We start from the raw sequence: 27,545 nt of genomic DNA, 5'->3' as shown, positions 1-27,545 counted from the left end.
AAACTCTACTTTACAGATGAGGAAACACGGTTACAGATACCTAGAATCACAAAGCTCTACATTATGAACCCAGTACAAAGAAAGTCAAGAGGAAGGAACAGCTAAGCCTTCCCAAGGGAACCTCGGGAAGGAAAACCTTCTCAAATAAGGAAGTGCTTGCAATAAGTATTAGCAGGATTCTAGTCAGCAGAGAGGTAAAGGAAAAAAACATTGTATTTTACATAGAAAAAGAAATATATACATTGCCACAGCCTAAGCTAAGTGAGGGTACAATATATGTATTAGGGCACTTAAGTAACAGATTAACAGAGATGATTGCTAGATGATGAGACTGAACAAGCAGGCAAATGTCTTATCACAGCCTCCCTGGTATGCCAAGTCTGCATATACCCACACATTTCTTATACAATGCACTTTTTCCATAAGTGATGAAGAGCCATTGAAGAATTTAGAACAGGGAAATGGCGTGACTAGAGACAAGGAAATGGGTCACGAAGTTGTGGCCAAAGCCCAGGAAAGAGTTGTTCCAAAGTACTAACGGGTGGGTGGCATACGGCACTTGGACAAGACATGAGATTTCACAGAAAACTTAAGAGACATCTTAGATTAAAAGTGGCTTGACCAAGTATTTATTTTCATATACAGGTGGTCAATTTAAATTTCTGAAACTTAAAGATTCCACTCCCTAAAAGGCCAAGTATATAAATTTAAATTCAGAAGTTCCCTATCCTAGGAAAACATATCAGAAACTATGAACAAAAATGAAAGGCAAAGGACCTATAAAAGATCCTCAATACATATCCATCACATGGATAAATAAAAGTGAATTTCAAGACATGAAAAAGACAAGCTTTAGGGAATGACAATACGAATAGGAAGGAAAAAAGGAGTTAACGACTATAACTGAGATAGGGTAAATCAGAGGTCAAAAAAGTTGGTTTCAAAGGAGTAAGCATTGCCAATAGGAAAGATTAAGGAAACAGAATTAAGAAAAAGACTATTAGGTCACTACATTTTCCTTCATAAGTTTTGTTGAGCAGTATATAGTTTGTTTCCATCAGGCTTTGTAATCATTAGTTTTTGCCCATTTACTCCTCTGTTACCATCATTTTATCTTAAAATTAGTTCTTTCCAAGTTTAAATGTTATTTTACTTTATAAGGCTATTCATATGAGGTCTTTTTAAGGCAGTATTTTCTTTTTTTTTTTTTTTTTTTTTTTTGAGACGGAGTCTTGCTCTGTTGCCCAGGCTGGAGTGCAGTGGCGCAATCTCGGCTCACTGCAAGCTCCACCTCCCGGGTTCACGCCATTCTCCTGCCTCAGCCTCCCGAGTAGCTGGGACTACAGGCACCCGCCGCTGCGCCCGGCTAATTTTTTCTATTTTTAGTAGAGACGGGGTTTCACCATGGTCTCGATCTCCTGACCTTGTGATCCACCCGCCTCGGCCTCCCAAAGTGCGGGGATTACAGGCGTGAGCCACCGCGCCCGGCCTAAGGCAGTATTTTCAAAGGACAATACTGATGGTAAAAAGCATTTCATAAATAATAGCAACAAAGTTAACCTTAAGCCATTTCTTAAGTGATGAAACATTCTATCCGTTACATTGTGTTACCTGTTCAAAGACGTCAAATCTAAAGCCCATTGACCAACAGAGGGCATTGAACTTGGTTCTAACATAAAAAATAATTTTCCTTTTACTATTAAATTGCAGAAAATTAAATCACCAAAGCTTATTTTTAAAATAAGTGTTTACAGAACAAGTAGGCTCATTTTAATAATAAAAAGATTCTATTAAGTAAAACCTTAAAATTAAAAGGCAAAAAAAAAAAAAAAAAAAAAGCCAAACAACTACCAAAACATATAGACCAAAAAACAAAAACAAGAAAACCACACAAAAACAATTTATATAGAAAAGTATTTTCAATAACTTAAAATATTTACCTTTTTTATTCTTTTACAAGGACATCTAAGTTTTACCTTCTGGTTGCAATTAAAGGGACATTCACCGGGATGACACATCTCTTTGCATCTATGACCACAAGGAAGCTAAAATAAAACCAAAATAAAGGAATTACATACTTACATCTTGATCATACTCTACCTTCCCCTAAACCCCAACAGTTTTAAGAGAGTCCATCACACAAAGGGTCGATCAATCCTAGCTAATGGGCTAATTTGTAAACTATTTTTTCTTTTAGATTTAAATTATTTTAAATATTTAATTATATATATATATAATTTAATTAAATTTAATTAAATATTCTCCCCAGCTCCACTCCAACAGTATATCTTACAGCCACCCTTGTAGCTAGTTTTAGCCATGTAACTAAGTTCTGGTCAATGGAATGTAAGCAAGTACAGGTGATTCATGCTTCAAATCATTTCAAGAGTATACTTCATGTTCTTCTCTTCCCCATGTGCTGGAAATGATGAAAGCTGGAGCAATAATAGAAACCATGTGCCAAAGAGAGCAGAGTCGCCAGCTGACTTGGATTCATGGGTGAACACATGGAATACAATGACACACCTACCTTCCCTGTACTGCACTGTGGGAAAAAAACAAAAAAGAAAATGCCCTGTCCTTAAGCCACTGTATATTGTGTTATAACTGTTTAGCCTTTTATTCTACAACATTTACCCTTTCGACTACATAGTAAAGCATATCATTTAGGCAGCCAAAACAACTCAGTAATTGCCATGATGTCTATGCTCCATGTCTTTAATTATTTACTGTCTTCCTATCCTAGTCAAGTGTTAAGATGAATGTTAACGGTCTGTCTATTCAAATCTTATCCACACTTTAAGACATGACTTAAATCACCATAATGGCCTGATATAATCTGCCTATATATAAATAAATAATAGTAGTTAAGTAAGAAATCTGTTTCTAAATTGTTGTAACATTGCTTGTGGTGTCTTGAAATTTTGCAAAAAAACAATTTTTTTTAGGTACTTCATATATTTCTCTCTCTCCAACCAGAATGTATATAAAATACACTATTTGTTAGGGGTTAAATGTCAAAGTCAAACTATCAGGAACTGAGTCCCAGATTATCTGTTTACTAACTGCAGGATCTTAGGCAAGTCACCTGACTTCTCTGTGTTTCACATGTAAAATTTCACATGTAAATTCCACATGTAAAAGAGAATTAGTACTTTATAAAGCTGTTGTGAGGATTAAATGAGTTCAGTATATTTAGTTATTATAATAAAAGTTATTATTATAAGTTCCTTGAGGGCAATGGTCTTAGACAGTCATCAACTTACGGTGGTACAACTTAAAACCATTTTCCAGTTTTACAATAGGTTTAATCAGGACATAAGCCCACTGTAAACCAAGGAACATCTGCATTTCTTTGTGTCTCTCATGTCATAATCCCTAACAAAGATACCTCCCAAATAGTAGAACCCTCAGTAAACATTTAAATTCTCTAATTACTGATCTCTATGATTCACCAGATTGATCTTTCGAACTACTGACTCCACTCACTTTAAGAAATTTAGAATCCTTTTCCATTGTCTTTAGTCTCTTTCTAATGTGCGACTAGGTTTTTTTTGTTCTTTAATTTTTAGCTGAGGCATTCATACTAAAACTAAATTCAGATCACTCACACTGTGCACTTCCACTAATCCTACTATAGGGCAGAGAACGGCTATTAATAGAATAAGTCCAGGTATTTCTGAATGATTTCAGTTTTGTTTTTCCCTATATCTAATACTGGACACTGAATACTACTTAACAAGCTCAATATTTATTCATTTTCAAATACTTACCTCACAGAGGTTGTTTCAAGCCTTTGTATTGCTTAATTTCATTCTTACCTTCATTCCTGCCAGTGCCTCTAGCCAGACTTCATAAACATTTGGCATTAGCTTACCACTTATTCTTACTCTCAAAATACATCTCTATATCCTCTTTCCTTAATTAATCTCTAAGGTAATTACATTAGTTATCGTCTCTTAAAAAGTAACCCTTCCACTTCAAATTTATTATATTTTTATTGATACATAATATTTGTACATATTTATAGGGCACATGTAATATTTTTTTATTACATACGTAGAATGTGTAATGATCAAGTCAGGGTATTTAAGGGTATTTATCATCTTGAGTATTGATCACTTCTATGTTTTGGGAACATTTCAAGTCCTCTCTTCTAGCTATTTGGAAATATACCTTAATCAACATCACTTTATCCCCTTCCCCCGATCCTTCTCGGCCTCTGATATCTATCATTTAAATCAATGATTCTATAGGAGAAAGTGAAGAGGGAAGCTTATCAGATTCAATAAAGGAAGACCTTTTGAAAATACATAGGATCATGGCTATATTACAGTGTCATCTTTCACTGTAAACAGTATTCTGTTGCGCTGGGGGCTGATGAAAGGTTAAAAATCACTGGTCTTGATGTTATATCTTTCTGCCTCCTAAAAGACCTCATACTCATCTTCACAATTTCATTGACATCTTCAAAGTCTGTCTTTTCTCTGGCTAGGTCTTCTGCCTTCAATAAATGGTATCTTTTTTTCTCTAAATCCTTCATGTGACCCTGCCACATACTGGTAAAAGTTGTAGAAGACATACGTTGGGATGGCTGCCTGGTTCACCATAATTCCCCCAGTAGCCACAGCCATGGCTATGCTACCTATTCTAGTTCCCTGACTGTGGCTGCCTGTGCCAAAAGGAGCCCTTGGATCCATGGTGAGTCTATTAGGTTTTCTGTCTTGGGAATCTAAAAACTTAAAAGAGCGAGATGGTGGTTTAAGTAGTCATCTCACTGTAAAGCCCCCTTAGGCTGCAGAGATCCTGCCTTTCCCAAAGCTTGACGGTATAGCATTTCCTTCAGAATCTGTGAATTGCTCCCCAGTGTCTTCCAAATGCTCCCCACAATGTCTTCTCTCTCCTTTTTTTTCCATAAGTAAGCCAAAATTGATTCTGCAATTTGCAACTAGGAAAACTGAAACTCATCTAGGTGTACACTGTGTTGGTATCCAACATATGTCCCACAGGCAAAAGTAATACCTCTAATCCTGAAAATGTATTCAAACTCACTAGTAATCGGAGAATGCAAATTAAAACCACAATGAGATGCAAAAAGACTGGCAAAAATAAAAAATGCTGACCACACAAAATGTTGGTAGGGATGTGAAAGAGCAAGAACTTTCATCAATGGAAAGTTGAAAAACTTTCTGATACTTTTCAGTAACTGGAAAAGTTACTGATTATAAACTGATACAACCATTTTGGAAATCAATTTGATATTATTAAAGTCGAAATTAAACATTCCCTATGACCAAGCAATTACACTACTGCATGCCTACAGAAAACTGTGCACATATGTACCAGGTTGCAAAAGCAAGAATGTTTACAGCAGTATTTTTGATAACAACCCCAGTTGGAAATTATTCAAATGTCCACCCACAGTAAAACAAATAAATTATAGTGTACTCATACAATGGAATCAATGGACTACAGCTATATGCAATTAAAAATGACAAACATATATAAGCAAGTCACAAAAGTGCATACTTTTAAACTTTTAACATTGGCAAACAATATTGTCTGCAGATATACATACTGGTAGTAAAAACTGTAAATAAAAGGAAGGAAAGGATTACTATAAAAGGGTGGTTAGCCTATAGGATAGATGATGGGAACTATAGTCAGACAGGGACCTTGACAAATTTCTGGTATGTCAGCATTACTTGATTTTTTGACCTGGGTAGAGTTAACACGGTATTCACTTTTTAACTGTTAAATATACATATTTATATTATATTATGTACTTTTAGGTATATATGTGATATTTCATTGCTTTAAAAAATTAAATCACGTGAACATTTTCCTGTTAGATGTGTAAGTAAGTATATGTCATCTCAAAACCCAGGTTATATTTCTGAAAAAACTGAAAAGCAGTTATAAAGAAAGCTGACTTGAATGCATAAGATAAAATGATGGTTATCTTTAATACAGATTTCACAGCAAAAAACAGAGGTCTTTCTAAAATATTCACTTAGAGATGAGATGTATTACCCTTCCCACTCAAAGTGGGACAGGGTTTTTCTACTCTACTCAGCTCTCAACATCATTCTGCTAGCACTTCAGTAAGTCATACCAAACGGTTTACCAACAAACAACACTGTCTGCATCAAAATGTTCCACTTTAATTCCAATAATAGGAAAAGCCCTCTTTCAAAAGAACTATGAAACGCTTGTAGAACAATATTGTTTGTAGATAATCATAATCACCATAACTACCACATATATAGTGCTTACCATTAACTAAGTCCATTACATATTATTACCTCATATAATACTCAGCACTCTGAAGTGGATATTACTAGTGCCCCATTTTATATATGAACAAGTTCAGTTACAGAGAAGTTAAGTAATTTTCCCAACTAAAAAGTAGAAAAGCTTGCATGGGAATGAGAAAACCAAATTCATAAATAATTTTAAAAAGCAGAAATACTAGCCGGGCACAGTATCTCACACCTGTAATCCCAGCACTTTGGGAGGCCAACGTGGGCAAATCACGAGTTCAGGGGTTCAAGACCAGCCTAGCCAACATGGTGAAACCCTGTTTCTACTAAAAATACAAAAAATTAGCTGGGCGTAGTGGCGTGTGCCTGTAATATCAGCTACTAGGGCGGCTGAGGCAGAAGAATCGCTTGAACCTGTGAGGTTGAGGTTGTAGTGAGCCAGACTGCACCACTGTACTCCAACAGTGTGAGACTCCGTCTCAAAAAAAAAACAAAAAACCAGTAGAAATACCACATGATCTCACTTATATGTGAAATATAAAAAAGCTGAACTCATAGAAGTGAAAGAACAGAATGGTAGTTGCCAGTGACTGAAGGACAGAAGGGGATTGGGAGAATTTTGGTCAAAGTATACAAAATTTCAGTTAGATATGAGGAATAAATGCAAAACATCTATTGTACAAAACAGTGACTATAGTTAATAACATATATTGTATTCTTAAAAGTTGCTAAGAGTAGATGTTAAGTGTTCTCACCATAAAAAAATGCATATATTAACTCAACTTAGCCATTCCACAATGTATACATATTTCAAAACATGTTGCCTATGGTAAATATATAAAATTTTATCAATTAAAAACTTTAAACATGTTTTAAAAAATAAAATAACTGAAGCCCCATACCACGTAAAATAAAATAAAACTTCCATTTTGTTCCTCTTTATATCTCTTTTAAAAAAGAGCAGAAATGCCTATGTGGGGCACAGTTAAGAACGGGTATGTTCTTAACGGCATCCTTATGTTTTCACTTAGTTAAATTCAAACTTAATAATCCATAGAGTGTATATCAGAGACACAGTGGAGCTGGAAGGATAAGCTTATGCCACTCCCACAATTTATTCTTTTATTCACATTCAATAAACATTTGCCAGCAGCTTAATGTGTACAACCTGTGTAACAGGCACTAGATACAAAGACAAATACAACATAGTCCCCCACCCATAAGAATCTACAGTATGGGAAAGAGACGAGAACATATATAACAGTACATCAGAATTTACCAGAATCCCATACCTTAACTTTGAAGTACAAAGATTCAAAATGATATACTTCTTGGCTGATTCTAATTATGACCTCATTCTGTAGCTCACTGGTTCTCAATGTGCGCTCTTGGACCAACAGTATCACTATTGTTTACTATTTAATAGAAATGCAAAATGTAGGCCCCACTCCAGGCCTACAAAATCAGAAACTCTAGACAGGGACCCAGCAATCTGTGTTTTTTTGTTTGTTTGTTTTTTGCGACAGAGTTTTGCTCTTGTTGCCCAAGCTGGAGTGCAATGGCACCATCTTGGCTCACTGCAAGGTTCAAGCGATTCTCCTGCCTCAGCCTCCCGAGTAGCTGGGATTACAGGCACATGCCACCACACCAGGCTATTTTTTTTTTCTTTTGTACTTTTTAGTAGAAACGGGGTTTCACCATGTTAGCCAGGTTGGTCTCGAACTCCTGACCTCAGGTCATCCACCCACCTCAGCCTCCCAAAGTGCTGGGATTACAGGCATGAGCCACCATGCCCGGCCCAGCAATCCATGTTTTAACAAATCCTTAAAGTGATTCTAATGAATGTTAAAGCGTTAGAATTACTGTTACGGTGCCACCCACGTCAAGAGACCATAAATGAAAATGAGTTCTACTAGACACAGTGAAATTCACCTGTCTACTCTTAGATTGTTCCAAACTATAACGGCCATTTGGATTGTTCCCAGGCTCCAGATACATTTTTCAAGAAAGCCCAGGGAGATCTAGTAATACCAGGGGTTCCAGAAGGACCTAGAATCCAAAATCATGAAAATGACCCATCTAGTCCCACCAAAAGTCATAGCATCACAACTTATTTATAGCTAAGGAAATTCTAAGTTACAAATTAGCAACACCTGAATTAAATTACCATATTTCTACCTAATAAACCATACCAGGTTACTAAGATTAAAAATAAAACATTCCCAACTACTTATTACCTGGAATCTGAATTGGGATGAAATAAAATTTATTTTAACAAGGCAAGTTCAGGATTTGAATAATTCAAAAAATTAAATTTGAAATATTAAATGTGGAAATATCCCATGCCCTAGTTTCACTTATAAAGACAGATTATCGAAATAACCATTTGTTACTTCAAATGGCCTCTCTTCTTATAATCTTACATAAATTTAAAAACTCAATTTCCAACAGATTTTAAAATCCATAAAAAGTGGTCCAAAGCCTTAGTTAAAGGAAAATACTAAAAAGGTATGTAATGTATTGATTCCTGTTTTATACTTAATCAAAGACTGATTATGATATGTAAGACTCAGTTGTCATTGGCCGGGCATGGTGGTTCACGCCTGTAATCCCAGCACTTAGGGAGGCCAAGGCAGGTGGATCACGAGCTCAGGAGATCGAGACCATCCTAGCTAACACAGTGAAACCCTGTCTCTATTAAAAATACAAAAAATTGGCCGAGCATGGTGGCGGGCGCCTGTCGTCCCAGCTACTTGGGAGGCTGAGGCAGGAGAATGGCGTGAACCTGGGAGGCAGAGCGTGCAGTGAGCCGAGATCCCACCACTGCACTCCAGCCTGGGCTACAGAGAAGACTTCATCTCAAAAAAAAAAAAAAAAAAAAAAGAAAAAGAAAAGAAAAAAAAAACTCAGTTGTCATCTATTTCCAACTCTAAATAAGGTGAGAAACACTTAGATAAGTGTATAAAGACAATTTAAAGGAAAAAGGTACTATATAGTACATCTGTAAGTCAAAAGGATTCCTTTTTAAATGTCTACCCAAATCAAGTAATTTTAACTGTCCCACTCCCAAATCCAAAAGTGCATCTTCCCTTTCAGATTGGCCAAATGTAGATGGACTGCTTTGGTTTCTCAAATTATTACCAGGATAAATCACTAGCGAGTTTCTTTACCTTTTTACTTTGCACAATTTTTTCTAACTACTTTTTGATAGTTTTAGTTTGAATAAAATGCTTACACAACCACCAGAATCTTTAAAAACACAACTTTATAGGTGAATGTTTTATATTAACATAGTAATGAACTTGAAAGAGTCAATGATCTGAATGGCACCAACACAAAAGGCCACAATGAAAATGCAGAGGTATCTTCTACGTCATCATCTTCAAAATGCTGTGGATATTAATATCTATCCCCGCACATTATCCCACCACAGATGTACACACATGCACATGCATACACACACGCACCCCTATTTTTAAAAATAAACTACTATGGATTTACTGTCTAACTGCTATGACCCACATCATTTCTGACATACTTTAAGTATGAATCACATTTTGAGGGATAAGCACTAGGTTAATACTTTATTATATAAAGTATGTAAGCTATCTTTAAAATTGCTTTCTTAAATCTTCAAAGGGTCATTTCAGGTCCTAATATCACCAAATTTATAAAATGAGATGCATCTACCCTATGTCTTACATTTTTATTTAAAAAGCTACAACAGAGAAGACCTGAAATAATTTGACCAAACAAGAAAAAAGAAAATCCAAGAGAAACAATGCCCAAGGAATACAATTTAAAAGGTTCTACTAAAGCTTACCTCTTTAGGGCACTGATTTTTGCAACAACTGAGGAGGTTCTTTTCATTTACATCAGCTGTGGTTATTTTTCTAAAAATAAGAAAGTTGACATTCAAACAAAAATCCATTTTATAGCATAATTTTTCTAAAAATAACTCATAATTTCAAACATATCCATAAAATTATCTTTTCCTCAAGAAATACTTTAATTCTCTATCTGTAACAATTATCTTCAAATTACTTAACTGTTCTGATAACTCAAATCATCCAGCCCTTTACTACTAACAAGTCAAATGCCAAAAGTGTAATTGCTGCAAGAAGTACAAAACACACACAAAATATCATCTGGACCTGGCCTCTCTTTAATAGTTTCTGTAACTATCTTTCCCTATAGATTAAATTCATAATTACAATTGTTCTTAATGCCCCTACATAAAAAATTTTAAAACTAATTATTTAATATGTTCAAATCGAGGAATTTAGGTTATTTGATGAGAAATAAAATTAACTTATTTAGAAAGCTTGGGTAAGCTATTAATATTAGAAATTAATTCATTTTAGGCCAGGTACAGTGGCTCCAGCCTGTAATCCCAGCACTTTGGGAGACTAAGGCAGGCGGATCACTTGAGGCTGGGAGTTCGAGACCAGCCTGGTCAACATGGTGAAAGCTAAAAATACAAAAATTACAAAAATTAGCCACTAAAAATACAAAAATTAGCCAGGCATGACGGTGCATGCCTGTAATCCTGGCTACTCAGGAGGCTGAGGCATGAGAATCGCTTGAACCTGAGGCGGAGGTTGCAGTGAGTCAAGATCATGACACTGTACTCCAGTCTGGGTGACTGAGCGAGACTGTCTCAAAAAAAATAAAATAGTAATTCACTTCAGATCTGATCATTTTAGAACACTGCACTTTAAAATGCTTTTATATCTCAGTGAGTAATTCAGAAAAAAGTCACAAACACCAAGGAATAAACCTACTTTCCAATAGACACTGCCTAAGTCAGTAACTAGTGACCATCTAAAACTCCCTATCATATGCATCTCACTTTTCTCTCTCCCATACCTTTTTCCTCTTTTCCTTTATTCTGTATATTCTTGCTTTTCCTATTCTTGCTTTCACCAGACATAACTGCCAAAATATACTATAAGTTCAGTCTCCTTAATGTTAATTAAAACTATTATCTAAATAGTCATACTAAATTAGCTATAAATATACTCTAAGATATTTCTTGGCAAAGTTTCACTTAATACCACAAAGTTTTTATGCTGGCTCTATTAAACACTATTGCATTTTTAAGATTCTTCCAAGTAGAATGTTCACCTCTGAACTTGAGTTAACATTATTTTATTCCTGTTACTCTATACTTAGGAATAAATTAAATTTTCAAGGTCTATATTTTTTATATCCAAATTCTACAGAAGAAATTAACATTAAGCAGAAAAAGACTATGGCATAATAATATACACATATTGCTTTTCGTCCACGGTTCTTGGCTCATCACTCCCACAGCCCCTGTTATTTTTCCCCAAGGCATGCCATTAAAACTAAAAATATAGTCTTCCTCCGCCTTTCTGTCTTGACCAGGCCATAAAGAAATTCTCTGACCTACCTTGTCTGATTGTAGGTCGTAAGACCCCATTTCAGAAGGGGTCCTGTCCCATACTCTGGAAGAAGAAATGCTTCACACACAGGCCAAAAAGAATTGAAACAGGCCTTGCTGAGTTTCCCCACTCGGTCTATAGTTATTAGATCAAACCCTCTGTCCAGTCACACTTCTACATGAGTGTCCATACTTCAATCATGCCTATCCAATGAATTCTCCATAAAGGCCCAAGAAGATAGGGTACAAAAAGCTTATGAATAGCTGAACACAGAAGTTCCTGGAGGGTGGTATGTGAATGGTGGGGAAGGGGTAGGAATGGAATTGCCATACCCCTTCTTTCATCCCTCACTCTATGTATCTCTTCATCTGTATACTTTGCAATATCCTTTATAATAAACCAGTAAACATAAATAAGTTTTTCTCTGAGATCTGTGAGGCACTCTAGCAAATTAAACCCAAAGAGGGGGTTGTGTGAACCTAAACTTGAAGCCAGTCAGTCAGAAATTCCAGAGGTCTGAACTTGAGACTAGTGTCTGAAGGGGAGGCAGTCTTGTGGCACTGAGCCCTCAACCTACAGGATCTGACACTTTCTCCAGGTAGTCTCAGAAATGAATTACAGGACACCCAGCTGGTGCCTGCTATAGAAGTGACTGTTTTCTTTTTGGTTGGAAGAAACTCCCACACATCTGGTCACAAAAGTCTTTTCTGTTGATTATTGTGGTTTAAGAGCAGAGGAAAAACAGTTTGTGTTTTTTTCCACACAGGACTAAAAGGAAAAGATGACTTAATTCACTGAATTGAAAGCAAATGAAATTATAAGAACTGAAGAGATAGAATTCTATATTAAAACTTATACTTTAATACGTATTTAAGAAAAAAAATCTGAAGTGCTGAGGTAATGGAAGCCACCTTAATCCAAATATATCCACATGTCCCCCTCAAAAAACATATAGCTCATTAATAACAAATAAAATCACTAAATCCTATGACTGCAGCACAACCAGAAGATTTCTACAAATTTCTTTTTTTTTTTTGAGACGGAGTCTGGCTCTGTCGCCCAGGCTGGAGCACAGTGGCCGGATCTCAGCTCACTGCAAACTCTGCCTCCCAGGTTCACGCCATTCTCCTGCCTCAGCCTCCCGAGTAGCTGGGACTATAGGCGCCCGCCACCTCGCCCGGCTAGTTTTTTGTACTTTTAATAGAGACGGGGTTTCACTGTGTTAGCCAGGATGGTCTCGATCTCCTGACCTCGTGATCCACCCGTCTCGGCCTCCCAAAGTGCTGGGATTACAGGCTTGAGCCACCGCGCCCGGCCGATTTCTACAAATTTCTATAAACTTCAAATTACCTATAACTAGGGAAAAAAAAAAAAAACAACTTCTGGTAGAGCTATTTCTCAAGCTCCCAATGCAAGTATTTTCATAGAGTTAGTGGAGTTCTAAAAAAAACTAAATGGAAAAGAGAAGAGGAGGCTGAGCTAAAATCGCAACAGAAAAACGTCCCCATAAGTATGAAAACCCTGAAAATATCCTGGTAGACCACAGCACTAACTAAAGGGAATGGATTTTAAAAAGCACACAAGGCTGGGTGCAGTGGCTCACGCCTCTAATCCCAGCACTTTGGAAGGCCGAGGCAGGTGAACTGCCTGAGCCCAGGAGTTCAAGACCAGCCTCGGCAACATGGCAAAACCCCATCTCTATAAAAAAACACCAAAATTAGCCTGGTGTGATGGTGTGCACCTGTAGTCCTAGCTACTAGGAAAGCTTAAGTGGGAAGATCACCTGAGCCTGGGAGGTCAAGGCTACAGTGAGCCGTGAGTGTGCCACTGCATCCAGACTGGGAGACAGAAAGACACTTTGTCTCAAAAATTAAAATTAAAATTAAAATTAAATTAAATAAAGTAAGTACACAAGATTCAAGTAGCCAATCTTGGAAAGACAACTCTGGGTAGAAGGTAAAAAGGGAAAGGCAGACTTTAGGCAGACTTCTTTAGACCCAGCAAAAGAAGAAGGGAAATTTAGGATTTTGCAAGACCAAAGAAAACAAAAGTAAAATAAGGACACATAACTCCTCTCCTCTTCTCAGCACCACCCTAAAACGCCAACCATTTAAAAAAACTGTATTTTCCCACACTGAGATGAGAGTGGTCATCAACTAGAAATCTTATACTAACCTCTGTCCGAAAACATAAAGATATATAATTTACATCTATAAAAAACTACTATAGAAAATAAACAGAAAAAGACATCCAAAGCCCTTTCACTGATGAAAATCCTCTCCTGTATCTCTCACCCAAAAAAAAAGAAGTACAAAGAAGAAGACAACTGGAACATAATATTCCAAACTGAAGTAACTATATGAAACACCGCCTGTACAGAAGCGTTAACCTAGCAGACCTGACCGCTCTTTTGAAAGGCCTCCTTGTAAGACTAGTCCTTGGCTGGTGCTTGGGAATTTGGATTTCAGTAAGGTTCCCACCATTCCTAGAACTGATAAGAACAGCTGACTATGTCTAAACTGTTTGTATAAATCAATGGTTTATGTTGAACAGTTTCTTTCCCTCTGGGAGCCCTGAACTCTGGTATGTACCAGGTGAGGCTGCCTATGTAGCCTTCCCCCAACAAAAACTCTAGGTGCTCAGTCTCTAATGAACTTCTCTGGCTGGAAGCATTTTACAAGTGTTGTCACAATTCATTACTGGGGGAATTAAGTGCATCCTATGTGGCTCCAATGGGAGGAGACTCTGGACGCTTGTGATTGGTTTCCCCTACACTTCACCTCATGTGCCTTTTCCCTTTGCTGACTGTGCCTCCTACCCTTTTGCTGTAATAACTCATAGCTGTAGGTATAACTATATGCTGAGTTCTGTGAGTCCCAGCAAATTACCCAAAATAAGCAAGGTATAGGGCCCTTCAATACACTACCACCTTAAGTCAGAAAAGCAAAACCTAAGAATATAATGGAGAAGAAAAAGAAGAAATGAACAAAGGTTGACTGAATTTAGGGGAAAAAAAATAAGATAAAATTACATCAGAAATAAAAACTAAATTACAAGGTGCTCATGGAATAACATATTTACAGAAGAACATACTTGAATCAAAAGTTAATAAGGGTCCCTGAAATGAGGCAGCAAAACAACCTAGATGATAAAAATGAGATTTAGAAAAAAGTGTCAAAGAAGTAATTGAGTGAAATTGGAGACAGAAAAAGAAAATCCAACATATACACAATTCGTATCACTAAAAAACAAAAACAAAATAAATGAAACAGATCTGGTATTTAAAACTATAATCCAGGAAAATAAAAACACTGAACTTATATGTTGAAAGGGCTAATCAGGTACCTGGAAAAATTTATCAAAAATTATTAACCCTGAGTCGTACCTTAATAAAAACATTAGATTTTAAAGACGGAAGAGGAGGAGGAGGGAAGTGAAGGAGAAAGAAATAACTTTAGGGGTCCCAGGCAAAAAAGATCAATTAACTCATAAGGAAAAGAGAGATTGGCATCAAATTTCTCAAAAGTAAAATATAAACAAAAGCAACATAGAGCAACATTTCCAAGAAATTCTAGGAAAGAAAGCACCAATAAAAGACTTTTTATACAGTTGTAAATGCTACAGCAAAACATTCTTGAAACATGCAAGGGAATGTTTAAGAATTAAGCATTCAGGGAATACTATACTCACAAGCTCTCTTGGGGAAACTACTAGAGGATGCACTTCATTCATCCAAGAGAAGACTGGGAAATTTCAGCAAAAAGACTGATGGTTGAAATTTAAAATTGAAAATCTAAGAAAAAAAGGGCTGGGCACAGTGGCTCACACCTGTAATCCCAGCACTTTGGGAGGCCGAGGCAGGTGGATCATGAGGTCAGGAGATCGAGACCATCCTGGCTAACACGATGAAACCCCGTCTCTATTAAAAATACAAAAAAATTAGCCGGCGTGGTAGCGGGAGCCTGTAGTCCCAGCTACTCAGGAGGCTGAGGCAGGAGAATGGCGTGAACCCGGGAGGTGGAGCTTGCAGTGAGTCGAGATCGTGCCACTGCACTCTAGCCTGGGCGATAGAGCGAAACTCCATCTCAAAAAAAAAAAAAAAAAAAAAAAGAAGAAGAAAAAAAGGTCGGAATGAGGGTAGAAAAATATATGTTGTATGTTCTGAAAAAGAATAAAGCATGCAACTAAACAATGAGAAGAGAAGGAGAGAAAAAAAGGCAAATAAAATAACTCACTGATTGTCATACAGTCTTAAACGAGAACCAGGTGATAAAATTAAAAGCTCCAAACCAGTTAGTAAAAGATGAAAGAAACAAGGGTCTAAAGACATTAAAAAGGTACAAATAAAAAGTAATCAACCACTAAACGAAAACAAACCTTAACAGGAGAAACTTTTAAGAGCAAAGAAAACATATCACATAAAGAAAAAGTGACATAACATAATACAAACAGTAATCATAAAGTAATAATTCAGAGCTAAACCAAAGATATTAGTGATATTAAAAATTCTTAAAGGACTTACTTAACTTGCCTATTAAAATGAAAAAGGGGATGCATAAGAACTCAAACAAAGGTATTAAATGTGACAAAGGATACCTTTCAATGCTAAGAGCCAAAATTATTAAAAATGCTGTACAACATGTAACAGCTTAATCATCTTTATAAGCAAAAATCTACAGCAGATGCAAAGACACACAGAAACACACTAATAGGCTAGGCATGATGGCTCACGCCTGTAATCTCAACATTTTAGGAAGCTGAGGCAGGAGGGTCTCTTGAGCCCAGGTGTTTCGAGACCAGCCTGGGAAACATAGTGAGACCACATCTCTACAAAAAATTTCTTAAAAATTATCTAGGCATGGTGGTATGTGGCTGTAGCCCCAGCTACTTGGGAGGCTGAGGCGGGAGGACCACTTGAGCCCAGGAGTTCAAGGCTGCAGTGAGCCATGACCACACCACTGCACTTCAGCTTGGCCAATAGAGTGAGACTGTCTCAAAACACAAAAACAAAACAAAAAGAAACACACTAATAATATGGAATTTTAACACAGCATTTTCAATATAAGACAAAGCTACTGTATTAAAACATGATCCACACACACAACCCAAATCTTATATTCTGATTTTTAAGATATTACATCTTCTCAAGCACATGGAACATTCACAAAAATTGATCACCTTATTTTACAAAGGAAGCACTGTTAAGTTCCATAAATTAGAAAAAAATTACAAACACATGCTCTGATCACAACACAATAAAACTAGATCTTGTATTTTTAAAATCTTGAGTTTAGGAGGAAATACAATGTAAAGATACAGAAAGTCTCAAATATAAAGAAAGCAGTACACACATGAATATATGGAATATACCTAAAGCAGTAAATAATCCATAAGCTTTAAGCACATCTATGATAAAAATGAAATCACAAAAATAAATGAATTAAATTCTCAATTCTTCTTAAAGAAATCTAGAAATTTCTTTTTAAAGGAAATAATAAAATAAGAGCAGAGAAAAATGTGGCAAACCATAAAAGAACAGTCAATCCAGTTAATCAAAATTCTAGGTTTTTTAAAATAAAAAAATTTACTACCTGACACTCAAGAAAAAGGGAGAAAGCAAAAATATTCAAAATAAGAATGACAAGGGGAAATTGTAAAACAACAACAAAATTTTCATCACATAAGCAACTACTTTACAAACTTTTATACAAATAAATTTGAAAAATCTAGATGAAATAGATAATTTATAAGCAAAATAATAGTTTCCCAAAAATGACCCCATAAGAGAGAGAAATTTTCATTAGAAAAAACAGAGAAAGTTACCAAAAACAACACATACATACCAGGCCCAGATGGTTTCATAGAGGAATTCCATAAAACCCTCAATGACCAGTTAATCCCAATGATACTACATAAAATATTCTAAAGCAAAGAAAACCAAGGAAATAGCCAAGTTTATTTTGTAAAACAAATGTAATGTTGATACCCAAATCTGACAAAGACAATACAAAATTTGAAAATTACAGACTAATACAATTAATGAACATTTTTTAAATCCTAAATATTAGCTAATCAAAATCAACAGATCCAAAGATTAAAATGTTATGATTATCTCCACAGATGCTAAAATATCATTTGGCAAATTCAGCATCCAATCCTGATTTAAATATACACACACACTTAAGAAAACAGAAATTGTTGGATACTCTCTAACATGGTGACAAAGCCAACATCTTACATAATGTAGAAATACAGGAAGTAATTCCTCTAAAGAAAAACAAGGGCCGGGCGCGGTGGCTCAAGCCTGTAATCCCAGCACTTTGGGAGGCCGAGGCGGGTGGATCACAAGGTCAGGAGATCGAGACTATCCTGGCTAACATGGTGAAACCCCGTCTCTACTAAAAATACAAAAAACTAGCCGGGCGCGGTAGCGGGCGCCTGTAGTCCCAGCTACTTGGGAGGCTGAGGCGGGAGAATGGCGTGAACCCGGGGGGCGGAGCTTGCAGTGAGCCGAGATCGCGCCACTGCACTCCAGCCTGGGAGACACAGTGAGACTCCGTCTCAAAAAAANTACACACACACTTAAGAAAACAGAAATTGTTGGATACTCTCTAACATGGTGACAAAGCCAACATCTTACATAATGTAGAAATACAGGAAGTAATTCCTCTAAAGAAAAACAAGGCAGGGCCGATACTATTTAACACTGGACTGGAGATGTTAACCAATGATACGAGATGACAGAAATCAATTATGAGGCAAAAGTATTGTAAAGAAAGACCAAAACCCCAAGGAAAAAAAATATGCGAAGGACGTCAACAGCCAATTCACTAAAATAAATATAAAAATGGTCCTTATCAAAACAGAGAGCTTAGAAGCAATGATACACAAGGAGCAAAAAGCACATCAAGTGGTTTTTAAATATCACTGTCCATTAACAAGGCCCTTAGCGAAATATCTGAGTCCTGGGCTAGGATACGTAAAGTACAAAATGAGCCTGGGACATTTTCATTAGCCAGAAAAAAAAAGAAAATACTAAAACAAAGATGAAACACATCAAAGGGACAAGAGAACCAGTTTAAAGACCCTCTCATGGGCCTTTCACATTCAATAAATTAAACATCAAAATGATGGCGAAGGACCAAATAAAGAATCCACTGGTTCATGCTAGTATTAACATATGAGGTGGGGCTAGCTCTTACAGTAAAATGTCAATTAAAAAATTTAGCAGATGGAGTTGGAAAATTCTCACTTGGCAACTTCTTATTTGTTTTATAAAATACACTTAGTTATTTCCTTGGGTTTCTATGCTCTAGAATACTTAATATAGTATCATTGGGATTAAATGGTCAAGGGTTTCATTAATGAAGCATCTGGGCACACATGCACATGTATGTTGTTCTTGAGAGCTTTTTCTATTTTCTCAAATGTTATCGTAGTAACAACTGATTTACAACAGAATCATCAATGGATGCTAAAATTCATGGGTGAAAGTTTGATGAGGAACAAGCTATATAAACAAACAGAATGCAGGTGTGAGACTGCTCAAGTTCATCATTACCATCCATTAATAATGCAAAATTGCCCTCTAAATTCCCCCTACAAAATTTCTAAGACTAAAAATTATAATACTTTATTTTTGAGATTTCAACAAAATAACTTTAATATAAGAAAAGAATAAAATTTGTCTTCTATAATTTAACAAAGCATGAGTCTAGAGTTTAGGGAACAAAAATATTAGCTAATATGAACAGGAATTTTTCAAAATGTAATTATGCTAAAAAATATGAAATAAAGTAATATTCCCAAATGAAACTTGAGTAAAACATATTTACAAAAAGCTCACTTTACAGACTGGAGTGAAACAGCCAGGAGAGTTAAGTGGTAAATTATATCATTATTAAATAAAAGGGAAAGTTTTTTCTTCCATCTAAATAATCCATAAGCAAAAACTGGCATTTTTTTAAATAAAGAAAACATACTGGTTTGGTCATATCCTAGTGTGATAGGTGCTATAACAGCAACGCTTATAATAAACAAAGGCCTACCTTTTAAATCCACAAATTAAAAATTATGCCTAAGTAGGCTGGGCGTGGTGGCTCATGCCTGTAATCCCAGCACTTTAGGAGGCCAAGGTGGGTGGATCATGAGGTCAGGAGTTCGAGACCAGCCTGACCAACATGGTGAAACCCCATCTCTACTGAAAATACAAAAACTAGAAGGGTGTGGTGGCACGCGCCTGTAATCCCATTTACTCAGGAGGCCAAGGCAGGAGAATTGCTTGAACCCGGGAGGCAGAGATTGCAGTAAGCCAAGATCGTGCCACTGCACTCCAGCCTGGCGACAGAGCAAGACTCCATCTCAAAAAAAAAAAAAAAAAAAAAATGCCTAACTACTGGCATAACTCAGAGATATTGCAGGTTCAGTTCCAGACCACCTTAATATAGCGAATATTACACTAAAGCAAGTCACACACATTTTTTGGCTTCCCAGTGCATATAAAAGTTATGTTTACACAATACTGCAGTCTACTAAGTATGCAATAGCATTACATAATAAAAAACAATGTATATACCTTAATTTAAAAATACTTTATTACTAAAACCTACTAACACTCATGTGAGCCTTCAGTCAGTCTTAATGTTTTTGCAGGTGGAGCATCTTGCCTAGATGTTTATGGCTGCTGACTGATCAGGGTGGTAGCTGAAGATTGAGGTGGCTGTGGCAATTTAAAAAAATAAGACAATAGAGTTTGCTGCATCAATCAACTCTTCCTTTCAGGAAGATTTCTCTGTAGCATGCGATGCTGTGTTTCACAGCATTTTATCCACAGTAGAACTTCTTTCAAAATTCCTATCAAACCTGCTGCTGCTTTATCAACTAAGTTTGGGTAATATTCTAAATCCTAATCCTTTGTTGTCATTTCAGCAATGTTCACAGCATCTTCACCAGAAGTAGATTCCACTCTCTTTGTTCATCCATTAGAAGCAACTTCTCATCTGTTTAAGTTTTATCATGAGACTGCAACAATTCAGTCCCATCTATGGGCTCCACTTTTAATTATAGTCCTCTAGCTATTTCCACCACATGTGCAGTTACTTTCTGCACTGAAGTCTTGAACAAAGTCATCTATTAGGGCTGGAATCAACTTCTTCCAAACTCCTGTTCCTGTTGACATGAGTGTTCTTAATGACATCTAGAATGGTGACTCCTTTCCAGAATGTTTTCAATTTACCCAGATCCATCAGAGAAATCACTACCTATATCTGGCATGTATTTCTCAAAAAATTAGACCTGAAAGTTGAAATTACTCCTTGAACCATGGACTGCAGAATGAATGTTGTGTTAGCAGGCACGAACACAACATTCATCTGCTTGCATATCTCCATTATAGCTCTTGGGTAACCAGGTATATTGTCAATGAGCAGTAATATTTTTAAAGGACTCTTTCTGATCAGTAGGTCTCAACAGTGGGCTTAAAATATTCAATAAACCATGCTGTAAACAGATATACTGTCATCCAGAATTTGTTGTTCCATTTATAGAGCACAGACTAGATGTAGCATAATTTTCAGAATGGTAAATGAGTACTGGCTTCAATTTAAAGTCACTAGCTGCACTAGGGCCCTAACAAGAGAGTTGGCCTGTCCTTTGACACTTTAAAGCCAGGCACTGACTTCTCTCTAACTATGAAAGTCCTAGATAGCATTTTCTTTCAATAGAAGGCTGTTTTGTCTACATTGGAAATCTGTTATTTAGTGTAGCCACCTTCATCAATGATCTTATCTAAACTTTCTCGGATAACTTGCTGCAGCTTCTGCATCGGCACTTGCTGCTTCACCTTGAACTTTCATGTTATGGAGATGGCTTCTTCCTTAAACCTTATGAACCAACCTATGCTGCCTTCAAATTTTTCTTCTGCAGCTTCCTCATCTCTTTCTGTCTTCACAGAATTGAAGAGAGTTAGGAACATCTCTAAATGTTGTGGCTGCTTTGATCTTCTATCCAAACCACTAAAACTTTCTCCATATCAGCAATAAGGCTGCTTTGCTTTCTTATCATTCTGTGTTCACTGGAATGAACTTTAATTTCCTTTAAGAATTTTTCCTTTGCATTCACAACATGGCTAACTGTTTGGTGCAAGAGACATAACTTTTAGCCTATCTCAGCTTTTGACATGTCTCTCTAAGCTTAATCATTTCTATCTTTTGATTTAAAGTCAGACATGTGACTTTTCCCTTCACTTGAACAGTTAGAAGCCATTGTAGAGTTATTAATTGGCCTAATTTCAATACTGTTGTTTCTCAGAATAAGGAGGCGCAAGGAGAGGGAGAGAGATAGGGGAACTGCTAGTGATGCAGTTCAATCACACACAACATTTATCAATAATTCACCATCTCACAGAAGTGCAGTTCATGGCACCCCAAAACAATTACAATGGAAACATCAAAGATCACTGATCACAGATTATCATAACAGATATGAAATGAAAAAGCTTGAATATTGTGAGAATTATCAAAATGTGACAGAGACACAAAGTGAGCATATGCTGTTGAAAAAATGGCATCAATAGACTTGCTCAATGCAGGCTGACAAAAATCTCTAATTTGTAAAAAACTCAGTATCTGCCAAGTACCATAAAGTGAAGTCCAATAAAACAAGGTGTGCCTGTATGTACAAGTCAAATTTTGATTGAACAAAATTCTAATTTGACATAGTCAAACTATCAGGTATAGGAGTATTTCTTTAATGTTTTTAAAAGCAGTGAAACCATTTTTTTCATAACAAAATCTTATACAGAATCCCAAAATGGAAAAAAAGCACAATTTCCCTGTTTGAATTCAGGATGAAGTATCCAGAAAGTGTAGTATTCTACATGTCTTCCTTCCAGGTCTCTATTAGAAAATCTAGGCATCTAGAGTTTAAGCAAAGTACACTATAAAGGGTTCTTAATTATAAAAAGATACCAATTCAACTAATTGTAATAAAATAAGACTTTTTTTTTCAGTCTACTTACCTACATTCCACATATAGGCTTGTGATCTTACAGTGACATTTTATTCTAAGCATCTGAACACAAGGTGGACATTCTCCAGGGTGACATGGCAAAATACACGGGTGAAGACAACCTAGTGGCCGTGACTTGGAGCACCCTTCCTCACAATGAAGGCATTCTGGGCCCGCCTGAAAAATAGCATGGAAATAAATCACCTAAGTACAAGGTAAGCCTAACATTTCTATATGTTAGAGCTATAAAATTTATATATACCATTAAAATAAAGTACTTCTGCAGCTCTTAGAAACACAGTTAATCAAATGGTACATGCTCTCATTTATCTTAAAAATATTAAAACTAAAGAATAGCAAGATTGTCAATATGATTATTATCCATATAGATTTTTTTTGCCTGTCTCATTAAGTCAAATTGCCTCATTTTTAAATGAACCTTAAAATGAACTTGACTATATAAAGTATCCCACTAAAAATGTAAATTGCTTCCTAAAGAATAGTCAAAGACAGAAAAAAAATACACAGTAAAAATGTTCATTGATTTCTATACAATAATCAACACCGACCTAAAGAAATTAATACACTGTTAACACATAAATAAAAATTCCAAAGCACTAAACAGTCTGGAGGTAATTATCTCACCTTGCCAAAGAGAAACACAAATAGAGTGAAAAAATAATGACCAGTAGTTTATATTTTAATGCACATCAAGGAATTAAAGTTAAATTACATTTTACAAATAAATGTACCTCAATGTAACAAGGCACATTTTTTCTAGTGATTTAATAATGTTAAATCCCTTTTCTCTAGTGATTTAAAAATGTTAACTAGTATTACAATCTACTAAAGAAGGTTAAAAATACTTGTTTCAGGATATTGTTTGTTTTCTCACATCATACTTGAGGTAAAATAAGAGAGCTATAGACGTGGATATTAAATCTTAAAGGTCAAACATTTTTATTATCATTCCAAAGAGAAGCCATGATTACAACAATTATTATGATAAAATTCTAAGCTATTTTTTGACTTATAGGATTAAAAAGAAATAGTGTTTCAAATTATAAAAATATTATTTTATAATTTTATAAAATAATTTTATTTTTAAAAAGTATATTCATTTATTCCACAAATACTCAACACTTATGTGCTGGGAATTGTTCTTGGCACTGGGAAGACATGAGATAGGCTCCTGGAACCTACATTTATGTGAGGAGGTAAAGAACATAAATATAATGTCTTCGTAACTACTCTGAAGAAAGATAAAGCAGGATAAGAAAGAGTGATGGCAGCAACAAGAAGGAAACCTGACTGATAAAGATCACGTGTGAACAGAAATTGAGTTAAATGAGGGAGAGAGCCACCAGAAAGGAGAGTTCCAGAGGAAAGGAACAAATTCAAAGGCTCTAAGAAAAAACAAATGTGGAATGTTCAAGTAACAGGATGAACAGAGGTAGAAGTGAGTAAGCAAGAGAGTGATGAGTAGTCAGATGAAAGTTGGGAAAGATCATTACTGAGCCTTTATAGGCCATTGAAAAGGATTTAAATTTTGGTCAGAGAGTGACTGAAAACTACCAAAGGATATGGAGCAGGAAGATGATACTCGATTTACATTTTTCAAAAGATTATCTGGCTGATGCAATAAAACAAAGTGAGAGTAGAAAAGCTGGTTAGGAAATTACTGCAGAAACCTAAGTCAAAGGTGATGGTGGCTTAGATGAGGATGGTAGAGGTACAGGTTATGATAAACTGTCAGATTCAGGATCTATTTTGATGATAAACCTAACAGGATTATCTGTGGGAAAAGGACAACAAAGACAAGAAAGAAATCAAGCATGATTCCTATGTCTTTGATCTGCACAACTGGGTAAAAATGGTAACATGACTTTCTGAGATGGGAAAGACTGAGCAAGTATTAGGCAGTGAGTAACAAAATATGCAAAGAGAACCAAAGTTAACATAAAGAGTTTATTTCATTTGCTCTTCCTATGTGGTACACCTACAAAAATCTTCTATTTAAATAACATGAGTAGAAGAGCATATTGGGCTGGGAGTTAAAAGATCAGGCATAGTACTTTCTGATTTGCTACTCTCCTGTTGCAGAATCATGGACAAGTCACAGAGCTTCAGTTTCTCTATTTGCAAAACAAAAAGTATACTTAGAATATGAGCTCCTTCCAGCTATGGGGGAAACAAACAAACAAACAAAAATCACAGAATCTACACTAGCTAAGCTATTTTCCTGGATCACTTCCAATATCAAGTTCTATCTTCTAGGAAAGACTATCTTAGTTAAGAAATACAGCAAGTCAATCTATCAAATATCATATGCAGTTCTCATTTAAAAAGAAAAACAGAAGCTTTAACCCAGGAAGCAATTTGGGGATTATCCACAATAAATCTCTTAATAGTCACATCAGCTTTGAAAATAAGCTTTTTCTGACTCACTTCATATTCTGGAAATCTGGAAGAGGGAAGCCATAGAGCAGCTACACCGTAACTAGTTAAAATGATTCTGTATCATTATTTGTTAGTTTGATTTTATAATTCTAGTATCCTTTTGTTTTATCATGAGTACATTTTTGAGGGTCAAGTCATGGATCGATGAGGAAATTATAAGCAATACATTTACACATATGCTTGCACATGAAAAAGAAGAATACCTATGTTGTCATGTATTATAAATTGAAGACAAAAAAAAAACCTAACAATGCAACTAAAATTTTCAATAACACAAGTCATATTAATAATTTAAATAGTTGTAAATTCAATGCTAATAATAAAGTGACACTTAAATTTTCTGGCCTATTTCTCATTTAGACACAAGTATTACAACTCCCTATAGAATGGAAGTCTAGAAAAAAATTATTTTACAACTAAAGTTTAACACTAGCTACATTTGTTTTTCCTTGTAAGATGACAATTTTTAGAGATCTTTGAATAGCTGAGTTCTCAAACACTTGTAAAATGCTTTTAGTTAATTATACACATAGAAACAATGCTCATCTGTGATGCCATTTATTTTACTTTCAACAAAAGATTGGGAATTTATTTAAATTTATTAAAATTATGAACAACATCCATCCTGTGTGTCAGGTTTGAAAACTAATTTGGAGTAAATGCTCTAAACTCAGATATGAACAGAAAGAAATGGAGGTGATACTCTTACCTACTATCTAAGAAGATACATAATCTATGTATTTTTATCATAAAACCATATCCTATGTATTAACACAGGTACAGTATGTAAAGGATTCCACATTAAAAGGCACATTATTATGAACTGGAATAAACATACAGAACTATACACACCAAGCTGTTTAAGGCAGCTGTTTTAGGAAAGGCAAGGAAGGAGAAGGGATGAGGGCAAAAAAAGAGGAAGGAAGCTAAAGCAAAACAGAAAAATATTTATGGTATAACTGCTGCAAAAACGTTTCAAGAATACTACGGGCAGATATACATTCAATCTAAGAACATTACCTTGTTTTTTCCAGTGCAGCCATCAATTTTGGTTACTTTGTGGCATTCTTTCATACATGTGTGATTCTGACAATCTAAGATTCTTCCACAAACTCTTTTACAAGAGTAGGGTCCTACAGCATGGCATGGTAGTGGACTCACCTTAAAAAATAAAGGAAATCAGCACAGCACACATTACACAAATGTTTCTGGACATATTACATGTTTCCAAAATTACTCTGCTATCATTTGAGAACAAGTTTCAGAAAGGTATAATAAGTTTGCACAGATAATAATGTTGATTATCAAAATCAAAGTAACCTATCAAAATATTCCAAAGTAATGAATGCCAAGAAGCAAAACATCCTCCTCCTAAAAGGAAAATTCAATACGATTTGGTAGTGAATGCATATCCACAGGCTAATTCTCAAATAAAGGCACTACATATTTTTTAAATTAGTAAACTCTTGTACTCTTTATAACAGTAAAAAACAATACTTTGACTTTATTATTTCTAACAACTCTAGTAAAGCTATACTATGGAATAGTATAGATTATAAGCTTTACTTTAAAATTGTGCCTATAACTCACCTCATGTTTCCCAAGACATTCCCTACAAGGAAAAAATAAAATAAAATGAAAACATTACAAATTATTCAAAAATAATATCTAAAGATGCTAACTCTACTAGCAGTAAAAAAAATAAACAAAAATGGAATAAGCAATTATAGTAAAGTTACAGGACACAAAGTTAATATGCAAAGGTCAATTGATTTCCTATATAGTAGCAATGAGCAATTAGAATTTGAAGTTAAAAACATAACACTACATTAGCACAACAAATGAAATACTTGGGTATGAATTTAACAAAATATATACAAGACCTCTATGGGAAAACTACAACATACTGATGAAAGAAATCAAAGATTTAAATAAATGAAGAGATATTCCATGTTCACAGTTACAAAGACTCAAAATTATTAAGATGTAGTTTATTTCCAATTTGATCCAGATTCAATATGATTCCAATCAAAATACCAGCAAGTTATTTTGTATGTATCAACAAACTGATTCTAATGTCTATATGGAAAGATAACAGACCCAGAACAGCCAACACAATACTGAAGAAAGAAAAGTTGAAAGATTACAGATAGATAGGAAGAACAAGTTCTGGTGTTTTACAGTTATCCCACAGTGCTATAAAACTATTGTTATCTATTGTTAACTCTAGTATCTATTGTTAACTATAGGTAACAATAGTTACCTATAACAATGGATATCTATATAGATATTTATAACTATAGTTACAGATAACTATAGTTAACAATAATATATATTTTCAAATAGCTAGAAAAGAGGATACTGAATGTTCCCAAAACAAAGAACAATATCCATTGTCTGAGATAAT

General features: G+C 35.4%; 1 protein-coding gene across 3 annotated transcripts in view; it reads right to left on the bottom strand.

Moving 5' to 3' along the window:
• NFXL1 (nuclear transcription factor, X-box binding like 1) overlaps positions 1 to 27,545 on the bottom strand; it is a 68,307-nt gene that overhangs the window by 6,135 nt on the left and 34,627 nt on the right. For all 3 annotated transcript variants that reach the window (XM_025386558.1, XM_025386555.1, XM_025386556.1), the window contains exons 16-20: positions 26,729 to 26,750; positions 26,159 to 26,299; positions 22,689 to 22,855; positions 10,087 to 10,156; positions 1,941 to 2,045 (exon numbers count right to left, since the gene is read on the bottom strand). In XM_025386558.1, the coding sequence (XP_025242343.1) occupies positions 1,941 to 2,045; positions 10,087 to 10,156; positions 22,689 to 22,855; positions 26,159 to 26,299; positions 26,729 to 26,750 (505 nt within the window). The remainder of the gene's footprint in view (positions 1 to 1,940; positions 2,046 to 10,086; positions 10,157 to 22,688; positions 22,856 to 26,158; positions 26,300 to 26,728; positions 26,751 to 27,545) is intronic.

Source organism: Theropithecus gelada, chromosome 5 (assembly GCF_003255815.1).
Source record: "Theropithecus gelada isolate Dixy chromosome 5, Tgel_1.0, whole genome shotgun sequence".
NCBI classification, from domain to species: Eukaryota; Metazoa; Chordata; class Mammalia; order Primates; family Cercopithecidae; genus Theropithecus; species Theropithecus gelada.
Note: the sequence above shows the minus strand (reverse complement) of the source record. Positions and strands in the feature narration are given on the sequence as shown.